Source organism: Scaptodrosophila lebanonensis, unplaced genomic scaffold (assembly GCF_003285725.1).
Source record: "Scaptodrosophila lebanonensis strain 11010-0011.00,11010-0021.00 unplaced genomic scaffold, SlebRS2 tig00000118-arrow-arrow-pilon, whole genome shotgun sequence".
Taxonomy (NCBI): domain Eukaryota; kingdom Metazoa; phylum Arthropoda; class Insecta; order Diptera; family Drosophilidae; genus Scaptodrosophila; species Scaptodrosophila lebanonensis.
This window is the reverse complement of record NW_022060578.1, coordinates 220,012-240,213: the sequence shown is the minus strand read 5'-3', so window position 1 is coordinate 240,213 and position 20,202 is coordinate 220,012. Positions and strand designations below refer to the sequence as shown.

The 20,202-nt window shown below is 36.6% G+C and overlaps 1 protein-coding gene across 2 annotated transcripts; it reads right to left on the bottom strand.

The window, feature by feature from the left end:
- Positions 1-3,333: 3,333 nt before the first annotated feature.
- Positions 3,334-18,368, bottom strand: LOC115628499 (protein borderless). Of its 2 annotated transcripts, none has more exons than XM_030524638.1 (7): positions 17,868-18,368; positions 11,295-11,799; positions 10,834-11,243; positions 10,445-10,673; positions 4,399-4,605; positions 3,616-4,328; positions 3,334-3,509 (listed from the first exon to the last, which is right to left on the bottom strand). In XM_030524638.1, exons 1-6 carry the CDS (start codon positions 18,126-18,128, stop codon positions 3,784-3,786), a joined length of 2,157 nt encoding a protein of 718 aa, XP_030380498.1. In that variant the 5' UTR covers positions 18,129-18,368; the 3' UTR covers positions 3,334-3,509; positions 3,616-3,783. The 2 variants fall into 2 exon arrangements, with proteins under 2 accessions (XP_030380498.1, XP_030380497.1); XM_030524637.1 differs by having other exon boundaries at positions 3,690-4,328.
- Positions 18,369-20,202: the final 1,834 nt, after the last annotated feature.

Below are 20,202 nucleotides of genomic sequence, written 5' to 3'. Positions count from 1 at the left end.
TGAATGCTTCATATACAATCTGTTCATGTGTATGTGCGAGCATATTGTACTGCGCATGTGGGTTTTCTCTGATTCAGTGTGTACTCAGTCAGCTGTTTATGGCTAAAGAAATATACTCATTTGCAGTGCCCTATTGGCAATGCAAACATATTTCGTGCCTACTCGTACTCAGTATCGTTTCATCCATTTTAGTACATATGTATGTGTATCAAAAACGAAAAGTACAATGCGGCGTTTATACTCAAAAGTTTTCCACCTCTAATAAGTTGTTCCAATAAGCTACGCCAGATCAATAAACCTGGTCACTTATAGTCAGGCATACATATACATGAGTATTAAGCATTGTTTTGGCATAAGATACATAAATGGTCAGTACAAAAAAATCTACTAAATTGAAGATGAGCGACCCATTCCCACGCTATACATAAGTAATTTACCATAGCTCCCGGTATTGTTCATATTTTGTATTCAAATCTGACACAGACTGGTGCCAGAATTTTAAATACTCGTTCAATATATGTATACTAATATTATATTAGTATATATCTATACTAATATTATAAAGAGTAAGGATTTGATTGTTTGTTCGTTTGTTTGTATGTTTTTTTGTTTGAATTGAAAAGGCTCCGAATCTACTGGATCGATTTAATGGATTCTTTCACTGTTGGGAAGCTACACTATCGACGGTGAACATGGGCTATATTATAATTGCAAAAAAGAATAGAATCCTTACTAAAATAATGTAACCAAAGTTGTAAATAAATTACCTTAAAAAATCCTAAATAGCATGCTGTTAGTTCATAATCATCCTAGAAACATTGTCACTTTAAATATTAAGTCAATATTATTCAAAAGCCCCCAGCCAAATAAAAAATTACAAATCGATCGACACCGTGATTAATATTGAAGACATTTAAATTAACTAAACCCTTCTGGACAGCCGCCACATGAATTGAGGGTAAAATTCGGAATTGCAATCATGCTTTGAGAAATTGAAGCCTTCCAAGCATGTGCAATGGGACGAGACTGCTTATTAGGGAATTGCAGGAGAATTTAAGTGTAGCAACTATTATCAACGGCCCAGCAACTGGTCAACTAGCTCATATAACGACGATACCGAGGATACCGATGATCCCATTTGATCATTTATATGGCTTCAATTTCCGGTAGTCCCAAGGCCAAGCCTTCGAATTAGTAGGGATCGACATACGATGCAATGTTTTACGGTGTGTTGACCTATCACGGGTCATAGCTCCTGAAAATCTATTTATTTTCTACCAAAAAATCAAATATCTTTTACAGAGAACCTCTGACCTAATAAAGAATAGCAAAAAATCTAAAAACGAACAAAAATCATTAAAATAATAATATCCAAAATAAATTTCACGCCTTCTTAGTAACTCATAGCAAAAAGAAGGGTGTATGTGTGTTAAGTGTGTGTGTGTGTGTGTGTACTAATAGGTATAATTTTAAAAATTTTGGTAAAAATATCAGTGCAAAGCAGAGGCAGGACGCTAGTATAGCATAAATGTTAAATATTATTTGATTAATTACTAGAATAATTTCACATTAAAAAATTTAATTACCGAGTTATTAAACCTTGTTTAAGGTTAGAAAGGCCTTTTAAGAACATGAACATACATACGTATGTACGAATAATTACATACATTTAAAAAATTAATTGAGAAAAAGCAAGAAACTAATGCTAGAGTTTAGCGGATTCAACTCTTAAATACCCTGTACCCACTCCCATAAAAAAGAATAAATTAATAAAAAAAATATTTAAAAAACAAGTAAAAAAGCTAAAGTCGGGTGTCCCGACTTTGAAATACTCTGTACATATGTTTACAATAATTATAGAAAATAAAAAAAATTAAGAAAATAAAAAAAAAAATTTGATCGATTTTACCTCTCTCGGTATTCGAACTCACGTAAAGGGTGTATAATTGCACATTTACATAGCAATTGCGTCTGTGTGAGTGTATGTATGCCTATGCGCATCTATTCGTGTCTGTGTAAGCATTTTCGCAGTCAACCAAACAGCAACATCAACAACAGCCGCGGGCAGCGCTTGAGCAGCGCTTGAGCAGCGCTGCAGCAGCGCTGCATCAGCAAATATATTTATGGCTATAACTTCTTGTTAAATCGGTCTATCATAATGAAATTTGGCATACGGACACATAATATTTCCAAAATTTTAGTTCGAAATTCCAAGAATTACGGGAGTTACGATTTGCGGGGTAGAGGGGGGAGGGAGGGGAATTCCAAAATATACATTTTCTGCGTATTCACATAAGGCATCTGGGACTAAAATTTGGTGTTCCTAGGTCTTATAGTCTCCGAGATATAGGCGATTATACGAATGGAAAATCGGGAAAACCCCCATAGGGGGGAAGTGGGGGGGAAAATCAAAAAAATAAAACAAACTCGTATAGAATACACACATAACGCATCTTCGTGCAAAATTTGGTGTCTCTATCTCTTATAGTCTCTGAGATCCAGGTGTTCATACGGACGGACAGACGGACAGACGGACAGACGGACAGACAGACAGACAGGGCTAGATCGACTCGTCTCGTCATGCTGATCAAGAATATATATACTTTGTGGGGTCTGCCACGCCTCCTTCTGCCTGTTACATTTTTCAGCTCCCGCAAACCTAATATACTCTTGTACATTTCATGTACAGAGTATAATTAGTCTTAGTAATTAAATTAATTAAATAAATTAATAAAATTAAATAAAAACTATTTAATACATATGTACATATATAAATGGAGACATATGTTTATGTACAGTTTCCACAGCATAATTTACTTCAGAGTGTATATAGTTTTGCAGTGCAGAATTAAATCAAAGCAGCAAAAACAACAGCTACGAACAGAGCATGGGCAGAGATTACATTTATGGCTATAACTTTCTTCATAATTTATCAATCGTGATGAAACAGGGTATAAAAATAAAATTGATTGAATAGCATAAATGAAAGCTAAAATATGTAATTCGTGCCCCTGTAAAAGAATTATATGTGCACAAATTGTTTATGTGTTCCTCATTGTAAAAGAAGTCTGAGCTGCCATTTCGCAATCTTAAGGCGCACGGTTGGGGACACTACCTTACGTTGAGACAGTTTAATCTGAGCGCGCAGGAATAACTATTTTCGGCTTTTGCTGATCTAGGGCTTCTGAAGCTGGCCCCGACGCTCCAATTTATAATGTGGGATGTGACACGCCTCCTTCAGGGCGTCAACATTAAGCAGCCTGTTTTGCTCGCCCTTCGACTCCTTTTTACGGGGTATACAAATATGTTCATAGATTTCTGTTATGCCTTAAATAAGTTATTGACCATTTATTTATCATTAGCGTGCAAAAATATTGGAAAATGTATTTTAAATTAGTATTCCATATTTTAGTTGGTTCTTAGGTAGGCACACCTTACTCGTACATACATATATGTTTCGGTTTTTGTATTGGCTGTTTTTCTGAGGTCTTCTACAACGGAGCTTGAGTCTAAGGGACGAAGAGAAAAAATGTTTGTAAATAAGCTTCACTATGCTTTCACAACTTTGAGATAAATGAATAGATCCAAATTTTTATCTAATGAAAATTTGAATACCTTTTTTCTCAATAATGATATCTAATGTTTGTCTTAGAGGAACTAAATTTAGAACTTTAAGACTTTTTACATACAAGTAAAGAAAACTTTTATATTCCAATGTTAGCTTAACGTTCAAATGCTTCCATCAAATCGCTTATTCCCAAATATCCAGCAACTCCCAAATACTCATGAAGAATCAGTAATCTTTTTAGTATCGCGCTCATGCTCGCTGTCACCGCTCTCCGCAGTGTCCTCGTCAATGCTTGTTTCCTCACGTCCACGTGCAAAAAGGTGCAGAAGGCAGCTACGTTTCACGTATAAAAAAGCGCAAAGTGCGCAAAGTAAAAATATTATTCCAACTGAGCTTCCGATAACGAAAGCACGCATCTTTCGCTGCGACGGAACATTAATAAGTAGATCAGCGCTAGATATATAGTCTTCGTTTGTTGTAATGGCCAAAACTTGTATCTTGAAGGAAGTATCCTCCTTAAGGTGCCGTAGCTGATAAAAATTATCGAAAGTTTCTGCAGTGCCGATAAGGAAGTGCTCCGGTTCCTTCCACCACTTCACTTCATAAAGATGATGGGTGACTATATGCTCCCAATGTAGAAGCCAACCTTGAGAATTTTGTGTTGCACTTAGATTCCATGGTGCGTTCACTCCCCAATAACTATGGTGCTGATCCGTTTTTTCGATGTTAGTATTGTTGTCATCCTCGAGCAGTGCCAATTCTGAAATATAATAAAATGTATCTCGTCATTAGGCAATGAACATGGTAATACACTATTTCAGGATACTCACGTTGCGTAGAAAATCGAAACTGCTTGCTAAACATACCGTCGCCATATCTATCCTGGCTCAGAACCATAAATTCGTACTCTCGTCCAGGCAAAAGATGCTGTACGGTCGCTTCCATAATGTTTTTCTCTGGTACGCGCATGGTACGCCATTCGGGCGTGTCTATCAATCGGTACCATATAGTGTATTCAAGATTGGGGCGCAGGTAGCCTGTTGTAAGTAGAAACCACATTCAAAAACTCTTAAAAGAATCTTTTTCAGAGCAGAGTTCTATTGTTTCTTAATTCAACAATTATGGACATTTGACTTATTTACATACTCTTAGATAAGAACAAATATAACTTATGTACGTTATAATGAAAAAAATTAGTTTCCCAAAACTTCACAAGAATGGTAGGCTATAGTCGATCAGGCCCAACTCCTTAATGTGTAATATACCAACTTGTAAAAGGATGTCGGCAGGGGCAGGGGCAGGAGCAGGGGGCAATGGCCCCCTACAAAAAATTTCGCAATATGAAGTCGTCCAAAAATGTGTTGGCTTGGATGTGTTGAAATTTTTCTATAGATCATATTCAGAAGATATTCTTTTAATGCATCGTGCGTTATTTAATCAAAATTTAGATTTATTGAATTTAGATTCAAATTGACCTCTCATTTTGAGACTTGGCATACGGACACATTAAGAGATTCTTACGGGATGTAGTTGGAAAATCAATAATATCGGGGTAATGGGGAAAGGTAAAAGTTTTGAAATACACCTGTACATTGTACTCTTATAGCTCATCTGGGAGCAACCTTTAGTCCCTAGCACTTATAATCTCCAATTATGATTATGCGATCGGAATTTGGAAAAAATTCCTATAGAGGGATCATCAATAAAATAAAACAAGAGAGAACGCTACAGTCGAGCAAGCCCGACAGTGTAATACCCTGTACCCAGGTAAACTTCCGTCACTGAGTTATATGCGCCCAAAGCAGCAGCAAAAAGAGGAAGAAGAAGAGCGAACTTGTTGCTGCAGTTTGTGGGGGTTGTACTGGCGAGAATTTGTTTCGCTATAACTTTTCTTAGAATTGACCGAATTAAATAAAATAAACAACAGTAGATAATTATATATATATGATGTGTGCAAAGTTTGGTTTAGGTAGCATTTGAAATGTGGACGCTATTGACGAAATTCTGTAGCGGGGAAGGGGGAAATTCCAAAAAATAAAATAAACTCGTCCTCGGACCTAGAAGAATCTGGATGCCAACTTTGGTTATTCTAGCTTTTATAGTTTCTGAGATCCTTGCGTTCATCCAGACGGAAGGACAGACGCACGGACAGACGGACGGACATGTCTAGATCGATTTCTCTCGTCATGCTGATTCAGAATATATATACTTATGGGGTCGGAGATGCTTCCTTCTGCATGTTACATACTTTGCAAAGCGTACACAAGGGATCTGTTTGCAATCTTTGGCATCTATAGCTCTAATGGTCTCTGAGATCTTAGTCTTTATGCAAATGAAATTGCATCCATTGTTGGACTTAAGAGTTTACTAGTTATTTAAGTTTTTCTACTTTCTAAGATCCTTGCATTCATGTTAATCATAGTGAAACCTGGCATACGGACACATAATTACTAACTGGGGGTATTTCCCAAATTTGAGTTCGAAATTCCAAGAATTACGGAAGTTAGAGAAAATTGCGATTTGTGGCGGAGAGGGGGAAGGGAGGGAAATTCCAAAATACAAATTTTTTGCGTATTCACATAATGCAACTGGGACTAAAATTGGATGTCCCTAGGTCTTCTAGTATCCGAGATATAGGCGATTATACGAATGGAAAATCGGGAAAACCCCCATAGGGGGGAAGTGGGGGAAAATCAAAAAAATAAAAGAAACTTGCACAGCGTACACACATAACGCACCAGACAGACAGGGCTAGATCGACTCGTCTCGTCATGCTGATCAAGAATATATATGCTTTGTGGGGTCTGCCACGCCTCCTTCTGCCTGTTACATATTCAGGTGTACAGAGTATAAAAACAAAATGTTGCAAATTACTTCTACGACGCCAATTTGAGCAACGCAAATGGTTTGTGGAAGAAGACTTTGGCGCCTATTATAACCAGAAGAAGCTACGGGAAGCTCAAGTGCAGCTCGACAAAGAGGAACTGATCGACCAAATAATAGAGGGAATTCCGGATGAACATCTTCGGTGCCAAGCTCATATGCAGTGTTTTGGTGAGGTATCACATCTGTTACAAGCTTTTGGAAAAATCCGCCTACCTAGCAAGGCAGCACCTCAGAAGCCAAGGAGCTTAGCAGGGCTAGAAAAGAAGTCTTCAGTACGGTGCTTAGCCCTTATCAGGAAAGAAATGTTTTAGCAAGTTGGACCTAAAGCATGGATTTTTTCATGTTTTTATGAGGAATCTAGAAAATATACGTCGATTACGACACCTATAGGACAGTTCGAATGGCTTAGAATACCATTCGGCCTTAAAAATGCACCAGCAGTATTTCAAAGGTTTATGAACAACATTTTTTCGGATATGATTCGGACGGATAAATTATTGATTTATATGGACGATATATTAATAGCAACAGAGACAGAGAAACTCATATGGATGTTTTAAAGGAGGTATATAAGTTAGAGCTAGAGGTAAATAAGTTAGAGCTAAGGTTGGACAAGTGCGAATTTTTACAAAGGGAAGCAAAGTACTTAGGGTATGTAGTGATAGGAAATGAAATGAGGCCAGATGATAAGGGAATGCAAGCAGTAAAAGAATTTGCAATTCCCCAGAAGGTAAAAGATGTCCAAAGTTTTTTGCGGCTGTGCTCTTATTTCAGGCGGTTTGTACAAAACTTTTCAACAAAGGCCAAACCACTTAGCGATTTCGTTAAAAAAGAATGGGAATTCAAATTTGGATTAGGGGAGTTAGAATGTTTTGAATTGATATTGACGTTAGATACAAATACATTTGAAGAAAACTTAATTATTTGTCAGAATAGAGATACCAAGTTAAAGAAGTTGAAAGAAGAGTTAGAAGAAAATGAGCACACACGAAATGAGAAATGGAGTCATATATAGGAAAAAGATAATGGGGTTCTCTTGTTTATGGTTCCAGAGAAAATGGAAAATCATGTGCTTTTCAAGTACCATGATGAGCTGGGACATATTGGAATAGAAAAAATTACTGAGATTATACTGAAAAGTTATTGGTTTCCCAAAGTCAAAGAAAAAGCGAAGAGACATATAGATAACTGTTTGAAATGTATTGCATATTCTAGGAAAAATGGAAAGCAGGAAGGGATGCTACATTACAACTATAGAGGCATTGCTAAACTTTCTGCCATTCCTAAAGTATTTGAAAAAATAATTACGTCCTCTTTACAGCATCATTGTAAGTCTGTAATCTCCTCTGCTCAGCATGGATTTTTTAAAAATCGGTCAACAACGACTTATCTGCTTGAATTTACATCTTTGATAAATGATGCATTCCTAGCAAAGATGCAAGCGATGTTATATATACTGACTTCAGCAAAGCATTTGATTCTGTGAATCACGACCTCCTCCTCTTGAAGCTAACTTGTACGGGATTTCTCTCAAACTTTTTGAAATGGATTTCCTCGTACCTTAAAAATAGGACACAGAAGGTCGAATACTTCTAAACCTGTTCTCGTATCTTCTGGTGTACCTTAAGGTAGTCATCTTGGCCCCCTATTATTCACTCTGTTTATTAAAGACCTTCCGTCTATTCTGCTGCACTTTTTCGTATAAAGATCCTCTTTATCATTCTCGTCTGCAGAACGAAATAAGCTGTTTTCAACGGTGGAGCTTGGTCAACCACCTGCACCTTAACTGTTCTAAATGCAAGTTTATGACTTTTCACCGGTCCATTGCACCGTATATCTACAGTTGAAGATCTTGGAGTTCTTTTTGATCACAAATTGAATTTCAATCTTCACATCTCCACTATCGTTAACAAAGCTGAGGGTGTTCTTGGTTTTATTAAACGTTGGTCCAGAGAATTTAACGACCCCTACACCACCAAGTTACTGTACAGTTCTCTAGTACGGCCAGTGCTAGAATACTGCTCATGTGTTTGGTGTCCTCAGTATAAATTGTATCAGGATTGGTTCAGAAACAGAAAACTAAACTGGGATCCAAATCTACGATTACCTTCCTACTCCAGTAGACTTCTCCTTATTAACCTCCCTTCTTTAGCTCACCGTAGAATAGTTCTTGGTGTTCTGTTCCTCCACAAATTGATTGTCGAGGATGTTGATTCCTTTATGCTTTTAGGTCGTATCAATTTTTCGGTTCCTTCTAGGCCAACAAGGAACTTTCTGCCTCTTCATCTTAACAGGTGCACTAGTGATTACGCCAGGCGCAATCCTTTTCGAGTATTATGCGCTAATTATAATACTTTTCACTTTTTAATCTCAAGTGAGCTCTCTCTCCCCTCACTAAAATCTTCTATTTTCAGGTACCTCCGATAGAATCAGTGATCACCACTGCTGTGAGTAGGGACATAGCTTGCCGGACTGGCTAATAAATTTCCCCCCAACGGGTCAGTGATTCTTCACCTTTAAATTTTAATTATATTTTATTATTTAATTTTAATTTGTTTTCTTCTATCTTTTATTGCTATATTTTTTCATCTACACTTCTGTTTTGATAGGTCTAATAACGTATCTGACTAATCTCTGCTGTGAATCGGGACATAGCTGGCCGTTTGGCAAATAAAATTCCCCCACCGTGTCGGATTCGTTATTAGATATTTTTGTCATTTTTATAGGCTTTTTTATTTATTTAGTTTTACTTATTTTAAGTTCTCTATTGTATTGTACATCGACTGCACTGTTTGTCGATGGAAATAAATAAATAAATAAAATAAATAATATTCCAAAGGAGACTGCCACTTTTGACGTAATACATGTAGATCACTTTGGGACCGTTGACAAAGGTAGAGCAAATAAACACATATTTGTTGTAATAGATGCATTTACGAAGTTTGTCAGGCTGTTACCAACAAAAACTACAAAACAACAGAAGTCATAAAGACCCTCGAAGAATATTTTCGATCGTATAGCAGACCAAAATGTATAATATCAGACTTGGAATGTTTTTTAAAAGAAAATGAAGTGAGGCACATAAAAATAGCAACAGGTTCACCCCAAGCCAATGGGCAAGTAGAACGAATGAACAGAATATTAGGACCAATGATAGCTAAACTAATAGATCCAGAGGAAGGAGTGTATTGGGATACAGTATTGGAGACAGTTGAATATACGATAAATAATACGAACCAAAGATCGGTAAATCAATATCCAAGTAAATTACCAAGTAAAAACAAATAGACGTACTAAGCGAAGAATCGAGAAAAATTAATGATAGTGTTGAATATATAGATATAGAAGAGATACGAGATAACGCAATAATTAATCAAAAGAAAACACAGGACTACAACAAGAAGAGGGTAGACTCAAAACGGCAAGACGCTCATAAATATGAAGAGGGAGATTTGGTGATGATTAAGAATTTTGACTCCCATATAGTAACGTGTAAAAAACTAATACCCAGATTCAAAGGACCTTACAAGATCACGAGAGTATTAAGAAATGATAGATATGTGCTAGAAGATGTTGATAGTTTCCAACAAACACGAATCCCTTATAAAGGAGTATGGGCAGTTGCAAATATGATGCCATGGCTAGGTAACAACAAAACGAGAAGGCTGGAGGAGATCAGGAGCACTCCAGTCAGGATAGGCCGAATTGTAGTAAGCAAAGTAGAATATAAGCAACATGTACATATTAGCCATAAGTTCGCTCTTCTTCTTCCTCTTTATGCTGCTGCTATGGGCGCATATAACTCAGTGACGGAAGTTTACCTGGGTACAGGGTATTACACTGTCGGGCTTGCTCGACTGTAGCGTTCTCTCTTGTTTTCTATAATTATTGTAAACATATGTACAGAGTATTTCAAAGTCGGGACACCCGACTTTAGCTTTTTTCCTTGTTTATATCGTTATTCCGCAATGGGTGCTGTCTAAAACTTACCTGGCAACCAACGAATGGTAATGCATGTCTCTGTGCTATTTGAAGTCAAATTGTATGGAGGGCGTGGTGCTATGTTTTCAATCATTAACTCAGCTTCCGTCGTTATGGTTGCAGCTTCATTGGTTGCCGAACACTCATACATTCCCCGATCTGTTTCAACTAAATTCGTGAGCGTCAGATTGCCGCCGCTTAGACTGTAACGTTCCATGGGCAAGGGCTGCCCATCTTTCTGTGTATACATAAAAATAATATTATTTACAGGGTCCAAGCGAGCTTTACAAGGAGTTGTCAGTCCCTCAAATCCCATGAGTGAATTTCTCTTAACTAAAATTCACAAACGCACTACAGTTTGAGTATAATTTACTGACGTCAGAACTGAAACGACTCACCCGCTTCCACACAATAGATGGTCGATTGTTTCCGTCTCGGTCAATAGCTTCGCATGGAAACTCTGCGGTATCGCCCAATTTCTGTATATAAATTGCCTTTGGTGTAATGCTAAAAATGGGTGGACGCAAGACAATAACGCTGATGATGGGCGATGGACCATCAGTTCCGAGGTCATTGTATGGAGTGCATGTGTAACTTCCCGCATGATTTTCGTCCACCTTGGAGAAGAAGAGGCTGCCGTTCATCTTGTAAAAAACGCCCGGGACGTTGTAAGAGTCAAAGAGCAAGCCATCCTTTTCCCAGCGCAGGTTTTTGAGCGGTGGATTAGCACGAAAATGGCAATCAAGCACCGCTGGCTGTCCAAATGGAAGGTACACCTCGGGTGGTGCATAGATAACTTTGGCCTTATCTGCAATAGAGCACTGTCAGAGAAGAAACAATAACAACAATTTTAACGCACATTGTATGTTAAGAAAAGCCTTGGCCAGTTGCACCTCGCCCTCCAAATTGCGGACTCGGCATTCGTACTCTCCAAGATCACTCATCATGGTGGGATCAATGCTTAAACTGCCGTCGGGTCCAATAAAAGAGCGCCGCACCAAGTCAGGTACCTCTTGCAAAAGCAAACCATCTTTGTACCATGCTACCTTTGAAGTATCCGCATATTTCATCACGCAATGAAAGAATGCTGTCTGGCCCTCCATGATCGTTTGATTGACAGGGGGTATTTTAATAAGCGATCCCTGAACTACCAATTGGTATTGGGTGCCGTTGTTACGTACACTTGGTGTACGATTGGGAAATATAATTTGGCAGTGGTATAAGCCTTGGTCAGATTCTCGTATAGATGTAAGGTTTGCCGATGCTTTTCCGTAGTCCGGGTGGCCACTGACCAGGTGCAGGCGACCGTTGAAGAGCTCACTGGTAGACGTTTCTCCCTCATACCAAGTGAAAATTTTTTTATTCTATAAGAAAATAAAATTTTCCTTATAGCAAATATTAATTTATTTATTAAATTAAGGATTCCTTTAATTAATTTATTTATTGTATATGATAAAAAGATAATACAAAATTCTCTTTGATAAAGCTTACATACATTTTTTTCATTTTTACCCTTCACATGCACACACACACACACAGATACACTTCCCCTTTCGCCAAAAGTGTTCACAATTCCAAAGCTACATAAACTAAACTTTGCTTCTTTTGTTTAAAATTTTATACAAAGCGGTCAATTTTATGAAATAGTATTAGCGAATCAACGAATCAATTCAACGAAGACCAAAAAGTGCAACTGCGGGTTCGCTCTTTTTTAGTTCTGCTACGCGCGTATTCAAGTTTCTTTGGGTACAGGGTATTTTACTGTCGGCTTTGCGGGATTGAAACATTCTGTATTTTTTTTCATGCTAATGCTTGCATTTTTTACGTCTAATGTAACTATAATATGAACTAAACCGCATGTTTGGGTTTGGTTGCAAACGCTTGATCGTTGAGTTTTTAATACCGATTGGCCGCATACGATAAGCTCAGATGTTGTAACTTAATATGCACTCGTATTTTAATTGTACGCCACATATGGTGATCTATTGACATTTTTCATCAACCGTAATGTTATATCAGAAAAATAGTAGCAAATATGAGATACATTTAAGAGCACAATACAATTAAAGCACAACGTTAACTAGACAGCCGAGCTCCGAAGCTTGTAATTCCTGGGAAGTGCATTTTCCAGATCACTATATGCAGTAAACATTTTCAGCATCGACATTAACTTTGATAGAAAGATAATTATGCTGTTGCGTTATGTAACAAAAGACGGAAGAAGGTTTTGATTTGGATTACAAAGTTGCAAATTTGCAAAATTGGCCAGACCTTTTTGTTTGAAACTATTTTACCAAGCTATCAATAAAAATCATGTAAAAATCTTGTAAAAATATTTCCTAGGGAAAGATTTAAAACACTTAACATTTATAATTTTCTTAAAATCTTTATAATAGAAACATAACTACAATTTTCGCTCTTACATATATAAATTATATATATTTTTCCATAATAGATGTACAACTGATTATGCATCGCACAATCCTTTACAGATGTTATGCTCAACCTATAATATATATTTGCACCTGGCCTCAACGGAACTGTCTCTTCCTTTAATAAAAGCCTTTCTTTTCAGCTATCTCCGCAATCTCTGACCAGGAACGGCTGTGATACCGGGCATAGCTTTCCAGACTGGCTAACAAATCTTCACCCACCGGGTCTGACGTTCAATTTTTTTTTAGTTCTTATTTTAAAATTAACCTTTAATTAATTCTGAGCTTCTCTCTGTTAAGTTTTTATACTCTGTACTCGTAGGGTAAAAAGGGTTTAGGGTTAGGTTTGTGCAAAGTATGTAACAGGCAGAAGGAACCATCTCCGACCCCATAAAGTACATATATTCTGAATCAGCATGACGAGAGATCGGTCTAGATCTCTAGTTTATTTTATTTTTTGGAATTTTCTCCCCCTTTCCCCAAACTTTGCACACACAATCTATATACATTTATCTACTCTAGTTTAAAATTTTATCCAATTCGGGCAATTCTAAGAAAAGTTATTAGCGGAACAAATTCTCTCTAGTATGATAGACCGATTTAACATGAAGTTATAGCCATAAATATATTTGCTGCTGCAGCGCTGCTCAAGAGCTGCTCAAGCGCTGTCCGCGACTGTTGTTGATGCTGGTGCTTTGGTTGACTGCACACATGTTTACACTGACACGAATAGATGCGCATAGGCATACATTATTCTCCTAAGACCGAGAAAGTACGAGTTTGAGTTTTTTTTTTCGATGCACCCCCGCAATTGGTGTTTTTTCTTATAACTTCCGTAATTCTCGGAATTTTGAAATCAATTTTGGTAGATACATCCAGTTAGTACTTATGTGTCCGTATGCCAAATTTCATCATGATAGGTCAATTCTGAAGAAAGTCATAGCCATAAGTAAAATCACTGCTCATGCGCTACCTGCAGCTCAGCGTGTTTGCATGCGTCTATGTATGCAGCACAAAGTTGAACCAAGCAACCAACAATAACAACAGCTGGGGGCAGCGCTGCAGGCAGAGGCACAAGCAGAGCATGGGCAACAATTTTATTTATGGCTATAACTTTCTTCAGAATTGACCTATCATGATGAAACGGACAGATAACCACAAACTAGATGTATATGCCAAATTTGAGTTCAAAATCCCAAGAAATGCGGGGGAGTGGGGGGTGTATCAGAAAAAAACCACAAACTCGTCTTTTCTCGGGCTTAGGAGAATCTGAATACCAAGTTTGGTTTTTCTTGCTCTTGTACTTGCTGAGATCCTTGCGTTCATACAGACAGACAGACAGACGGGCATGGCTAGATCGACCCGTCTTGTCATCCTTATCAAGAATATATATACTTTGTGGGATCTGCCCAGCCTCCTTCTGTGTGTTCCATGTACAATCGCACAAAACTAATATACCCTTTTACCCTTTGGGACCAAAATCAAAACAAACTAAAACATAATAACAGCTTGTGCACTTCCTTTTTCACCTTTTTCACCTTTTGCACTTTCTTTCAAGATCCCTAGTGACGAGAACTGACGCGGAATCTGGAGCAAAGAAAGGAGTGCTAAAGTCGAGCAGGCTCAACTCTTAGATACCCTGTAACACCCTACAAAAAATTATTAAAAAATGTTCATTAATTTAATTAAATCATTCAATTAAATATCAAATATTCCATAAATGCAAACATACAAGCACATTTACACCAGAATCGTGTCTATGCGCGTTTGTGTACTTGTACATATGTATGTGTGCATTACATAATAATGTAAAAGCAGCAACAAATACTGGTGCGGACAGAGCTTGGGCTTGGTTATATGGCTATAACTTTCTTTCTAATCAACCTATCATAATGAAACTTGGCATACGGACATATAATCACTATCTGGGTGTGACTACTTCTAAAGTTGATCAAGAAAGGTTTGTAAAATGATATTGTACTTGAGACAAATATATTATAAGAAATATAAGATAAGCATGACAAGATGAAACGATATAGACATGTCTGTTCATATAAACACCGAAATCTTTTAAGCCATGACAGCTGGAGACATAAAATAGCTTCTTACAAACAATAAGTAGATTAATTATTTGATAAATCTACTAAGGGACCGATCGGAGTAAAAATCCCTATAGCTAGAACAACCTTTTGTTTATTACGGTATCTTTATAAAATTTGGTCACTGCCTCAAGAATTAGAGCTCTACACAAATCAAAACTGAATAAACGGTTACAGGATATTTTTGAATTATGTGCACTCATATTGTATTTAATGCCCTGGAGGTCAGTCTTATTGGCTTAATCAATACAGTAACAGCTAATAAAACAAAGGCTAAAGGAACTTTCATCCGATTACACAAAATGAAATTTTAAAGACGGTCCCCATATACATACGTCTACACCCATATGTGTGATAAATGACGACGACGGCCACTGTAGCGAACATTCATAAACATTACCTAACAAATTACAAGCGTAAGTTGATTTATCCGGTAATTTTTTGCCTGTAGATTGGCCTCTATGCAAAATTGTACAATACTGCCGCAATGACCGTGAAAAGCAGCCATCTATTTGCATAAATACACAGAATCTTTTTAAGTAGCAAATGCCAATGAATGTATGTCGGAATTAAATGAATATAAGCAGCAACATTCACCGTACATACGAGTATGTACATCTACATAGTATGTATATGTATTACTATTTGCTTGTGCTTTACATTACAAAGTACATTTTAAACAAGTAAAAAAGCTAAAGTCGGGTGTCCCGACTTTGAAATACTCTGTACATATGTTTACAATAATTATAGAAAATAAAAAAAATTAAGAAAATAATAAAAAAAATTTGATCGATTTTACCTCTCTCGGTATTCGAACTCACGTATAATTGCACATTTACATAGCAATTGCGTCTGTGTGAGTGTATGTATGCCTATGCGCATCAATTCGTGTCTGTGTAAGCATTTTCGCAGTCAACCAAACAGCAACATCAACAACAGCCGCGGGCAGCGCTTGAGCAGCGCTGCAGCAGCGCTGCATCAGCAAATATATTTATGGCTATAACTTCTTGTTAAATCGGTCTATCATAATGAAATTTGGCATACGGACACATAATAACCAACTGGGGGTATTTCCAAAATTGTAGTTCGAAATTCCTAGAATTACGGGAGTTACGATTTGCGGGGTAGAGGGGGGAGGGAGGGAAATTCCAAAATATACATTTTCTACGTATTCACATAAGGCATCTGGGACTAAAATTTGGTGTTCCTAGGTCTTATAGTCTCCGAGATATAGGCGATTATACGAATGGAAAATCGGGAAAACCCCCATAGGGGGGAAGTGGGGGGGAAAATCAAAAAAATAAAACAAACTCGTATAGAATACACACATAACGCATCTTCGTGCAAAATTTGGTGTCTCTATCTCTTATAGTCTCTGAGATCCAGGTGTTCATACGGACGGACAGACGGACAGACGGACAGACAGACAGACAGGGCTAGATCGACTCGTCTCGTCATGCTGATCAAGAATATATATACTTTGTGGGGTCTGCCACGCCTCCTTCTGCCTGTTACATTTTTCAGCTCCCGCAAACCTAATATACTCTTGTACATTTCATGTACAGAGTATAAACATACTGCACTCATATGTCTGAAAACTGTTAAATGACATCATGATCTGTTCAATTAATAAAAATGATAAAACAGAACAAATTGTACAGCTAATGGCTTTCGCCTTCTGTCAATAATAGGACGAGCTCGTGCGAGAGGGTATTATGGTATTTATTATAGCAGATATCAAAAAATTGATATCTATATTATTTTTTAAAGGAATTTAGCCATTTAACTCGGCAGAGCACGATCTGGACCTAAAGCTGTTAATAAATGTGAGAATTTAATATCAATATGACACACTGCACTGCTAAATAACCTTTGGACAGTTGGGGCTTAACGAACGACTTGGCTTGGCCACCCCCACATCGCAGCGAATTACACTGCCTGCCACCTACACGTTTTTTAATTATAAAATTGACAATTTGATCATAAAATACACATGTACATGTATGTGAGCATTGTTCATACACTCAGGAAAAAATAATAAAAAGTACGAAGAACAACAAATTCCAGACCGATTATGCTTGAATTACCTATTTCAGTTAATATTATGGTGTATTTTAAGTGTTTATATTTTGTTGAATTAGTATTTAATGTCAAATTATAATCTTCAATAACTTAACAGCTAAATAAGTACTTCCAAAATGTAAGCACTTTTCTTGTATGCTCGCTGTGGGCTGTAGATCTGTGGCACTATTCAATAGAAGTGGGTGCACTTAATTTAAGTTACTAATCGATATTACAACCAATATTTATGATTTATAATATGCATATGTATTTATCCAAATTGTATGTAGTATTCACAAGTTATTTTAATATATGTAGTTTTATTAATTATAGTTTTTTCCCGTTTTCGCCTCTTGAGTATTCGTGCTCAGACATTTTTTAACTTAATAATAAAAGAGAGGCTTTGGGGGGTGGGGGAAGAAAGAAGTGTTATCACAACTTGGCAAATTTATTTGCTCTTCAAAAAATTAAAATAGTTCACTGGCAAGAAATTATTAAAATACCTTTCGGTACCGTTTCGCACGTTGCCGAACTTTTTTTTTACCGGTCATACCTCACATATATTTCAATAAATATTAAATGTGATTATCGAATATAAGATATCGAATCCATTTAATTACTAACGGAAAAAATCTTTAGAATATATTAATAATGGTTAAATGAACTAGGTCTATGGGAAAGTAATGATACAAGTTAGTAACATAACGGGAAAAATATCAGTTATCTATGTGATTAGCTATATTACAAGTAAGATACAAAGAACTAGATACACGTATAAAAATATTTTAAATCGGATACATTTTATCATCCTATGCGTGTACATATTATAGATTATCTTACATCTTTGCTCCAGTGGACCACATATGGTATGGGTGAGTCATATGGAAAATCTATGTAACAATTGAAGACAACATGCGACCCGACTTTAACTTCCAGATTTGTTTGTTTTCGAAGATCGCGCGCACATTCCACACAGGATGTGTTTATTAAGAGCCCCAGCCACAGCAACACGTTTATCACGTTTGTAGTCTTTGAAGCATTTGTATCGCTAACAGTATGTTGTCGAATGCTTCGATGCGTTCTATTGTAAAACTTGATCATAGTTGATGTATATGTGGCAATACTTTTAATTTTACATTTAGAATTATTTATGATAGTAAACAATAATTGAACCCACTACACAAATACATGGCCTCATCACTCGATTATCTAGATATTATGAAAAAGTGCGTTTTCTTTTTCAAATCGTCACAAATAAGCCTCTTTATGCAATTATACTACACTATGATCAACCGTCCTATTTCATCTTTGCTGTACACAAGCATACTTAGTTAAACGCGAGTGTACGAAGTGTACTCGACGCAGACGAAATCGCAACTGTGAAAAAATACGAATTAACTTCAGCATTAGACTGATGACAGCTGTCATGAATAAAAAGTTTAGAGCTAAGCTTTAGCTACATACATACATACAAACATACTAGTATGAGTCAAGAGCTTTTTGTACTGCGAATGTATGTTCTTCAATCACCCATGCTGTGGTTGGTTTAGCAAATAGAATTATGCATATCCTCCATCTGTTGGGCTGTCCGTCCGCCTGTGTGAACACAAGTCTCTCAGTAGAGGGTTTCTAAGAGCCAGGTGCACATGAATTTTGGCTTCTATTCTTCTTTTATATTCAAAAAAAAAATCGCCCTTTCTCGGACATAGGAGAATCTGATACCAACTTTGGTTATTCTACCTTTTATAGTTTCTGAGATCCTTGCGTTCATTCAGACAGATGGACAGACAGACGGACGGACATGTCTAGATCGATTTCTCTCGTCATGCTGATTCAGAATATATGTACTTTATAAAATTTGGATCTATTTTACTTCTCACATATACAAAGCAATTGCGTCTATGTCAGTGTATGAATGCCTATGCGCATCTATTCGTGTCTGTGTATGTGAGAGGGGGGAAGGAGGGAAATTCCAAAATATACAACAAAAAAAAAAAATCGTATAGCGTACACACATAAGGCATCTTTGTGCAAAATTTTGTGTCTCTATCTCTTATAATCTCTGAGATCCAGGTGTTCATACGGACGGACAAACAAACAGACAGGGCTAGATCGACTCGTCTTGTCATGCTGATCAAGAATATATATACTTTGTGCGGTCTGCCACGCCTCCTTCTGCCTGTTACATTTTTCAGCTCCCGCAAACCTAATATACTCTTGTACATTTCATGTACAGAGTATAAAAATTTAGACCCAATTTAACAGAATTTTATCGATTTTATCTTCGGTATCCGAACTCACGTTAAGGGTGTATGAACCTATACCTGTCTCTGTGTGAGCATAAATTACAAATTGACTCTTCTATATGGAGTTTTTCATACAAACACAGAATCACGAACGGAGGTGTTTGCCAAATTTGAGTCTACAATTCCAATAAATACGGCAGCTATGGAAAATCACTAAAATTTCTGAAATTAGTGAGATACACCAAAATGAAATAAAATGTATTTCAAAATGTTCCTCCTTTCCTGGCTATAGCATGGTAGAAAAACAAATCGAATCATCCTGAAACAAGTAAATGCATTTGCAAGTTGGAAAAAAAAACCGTTGAATTGTTATATTTGTGTTTTTCAATTTTATTTGCTTAAAAATTTTGTTCACTGAACATTTATTGAATTAATGATTTTTCTAATATTTATTTATTACGTTGTCGAACTTAGTTATCAATACATTTTATTAAATGTCTCTAATTTAGCTTCATTTCTTATTAAATGTCTTCCAGTTAGTACTTTGTGGTATTATTTATAACTTCACTGAAATGCTCGCTCCATTTCATTTTAAATTAATAGGTTGTACAATAGTTCTAAACTCTTTTTAGTGATTTTACTTATCGGTTGTGCCTATGTTTTTGTATTAAAGTGGTCTTAAATAGAATGCTGTAAGGATTTTTATTTCAACAGAAAGTTTATGCCACAGCTAGCTGTGTATAAAATCTTAAGATATTCTATAGTGCTCGAATGATCAGTTACATATATTTTTTTTTGTTTTGAAAAGATGAAAGGATTTGTGGTATCTCTCTGAAAGGAATCGCAATTGAATTATCTGAATATATGTAATTTATAATATAATTGAGTAATTGTTTTCTAAATAAAGGTCTATACATATATTATTATTT

What these genes read in the sequence shown, in the direction of transcription:
- LOC115628499 (XM_030524638.1), bottom strand. Translation starts at nt 18,128, where the DNA reads ATGATCAAGTTTTACAATAGAACGCATCGAAGCATTCGACAACATACT. An exon ending in GGCTTTTCTTAACATACAAT is followed by an intron (nt 11,244 to 11,294) that starts GTGCGTTAAAAT and finishes GCTCTATTGCAG; the next exon opens with ATAAGGCCAAAGTTATCTAT. An exon ending in TACCATTCGTTGGTTGCCAG is followed by an intron (nt 4,606 to 10,444) that starts GTAAGTTTTAGA and finishes TACTTACAACAG; the next exon opens with GCTACCTGCGCCCCAATCTT.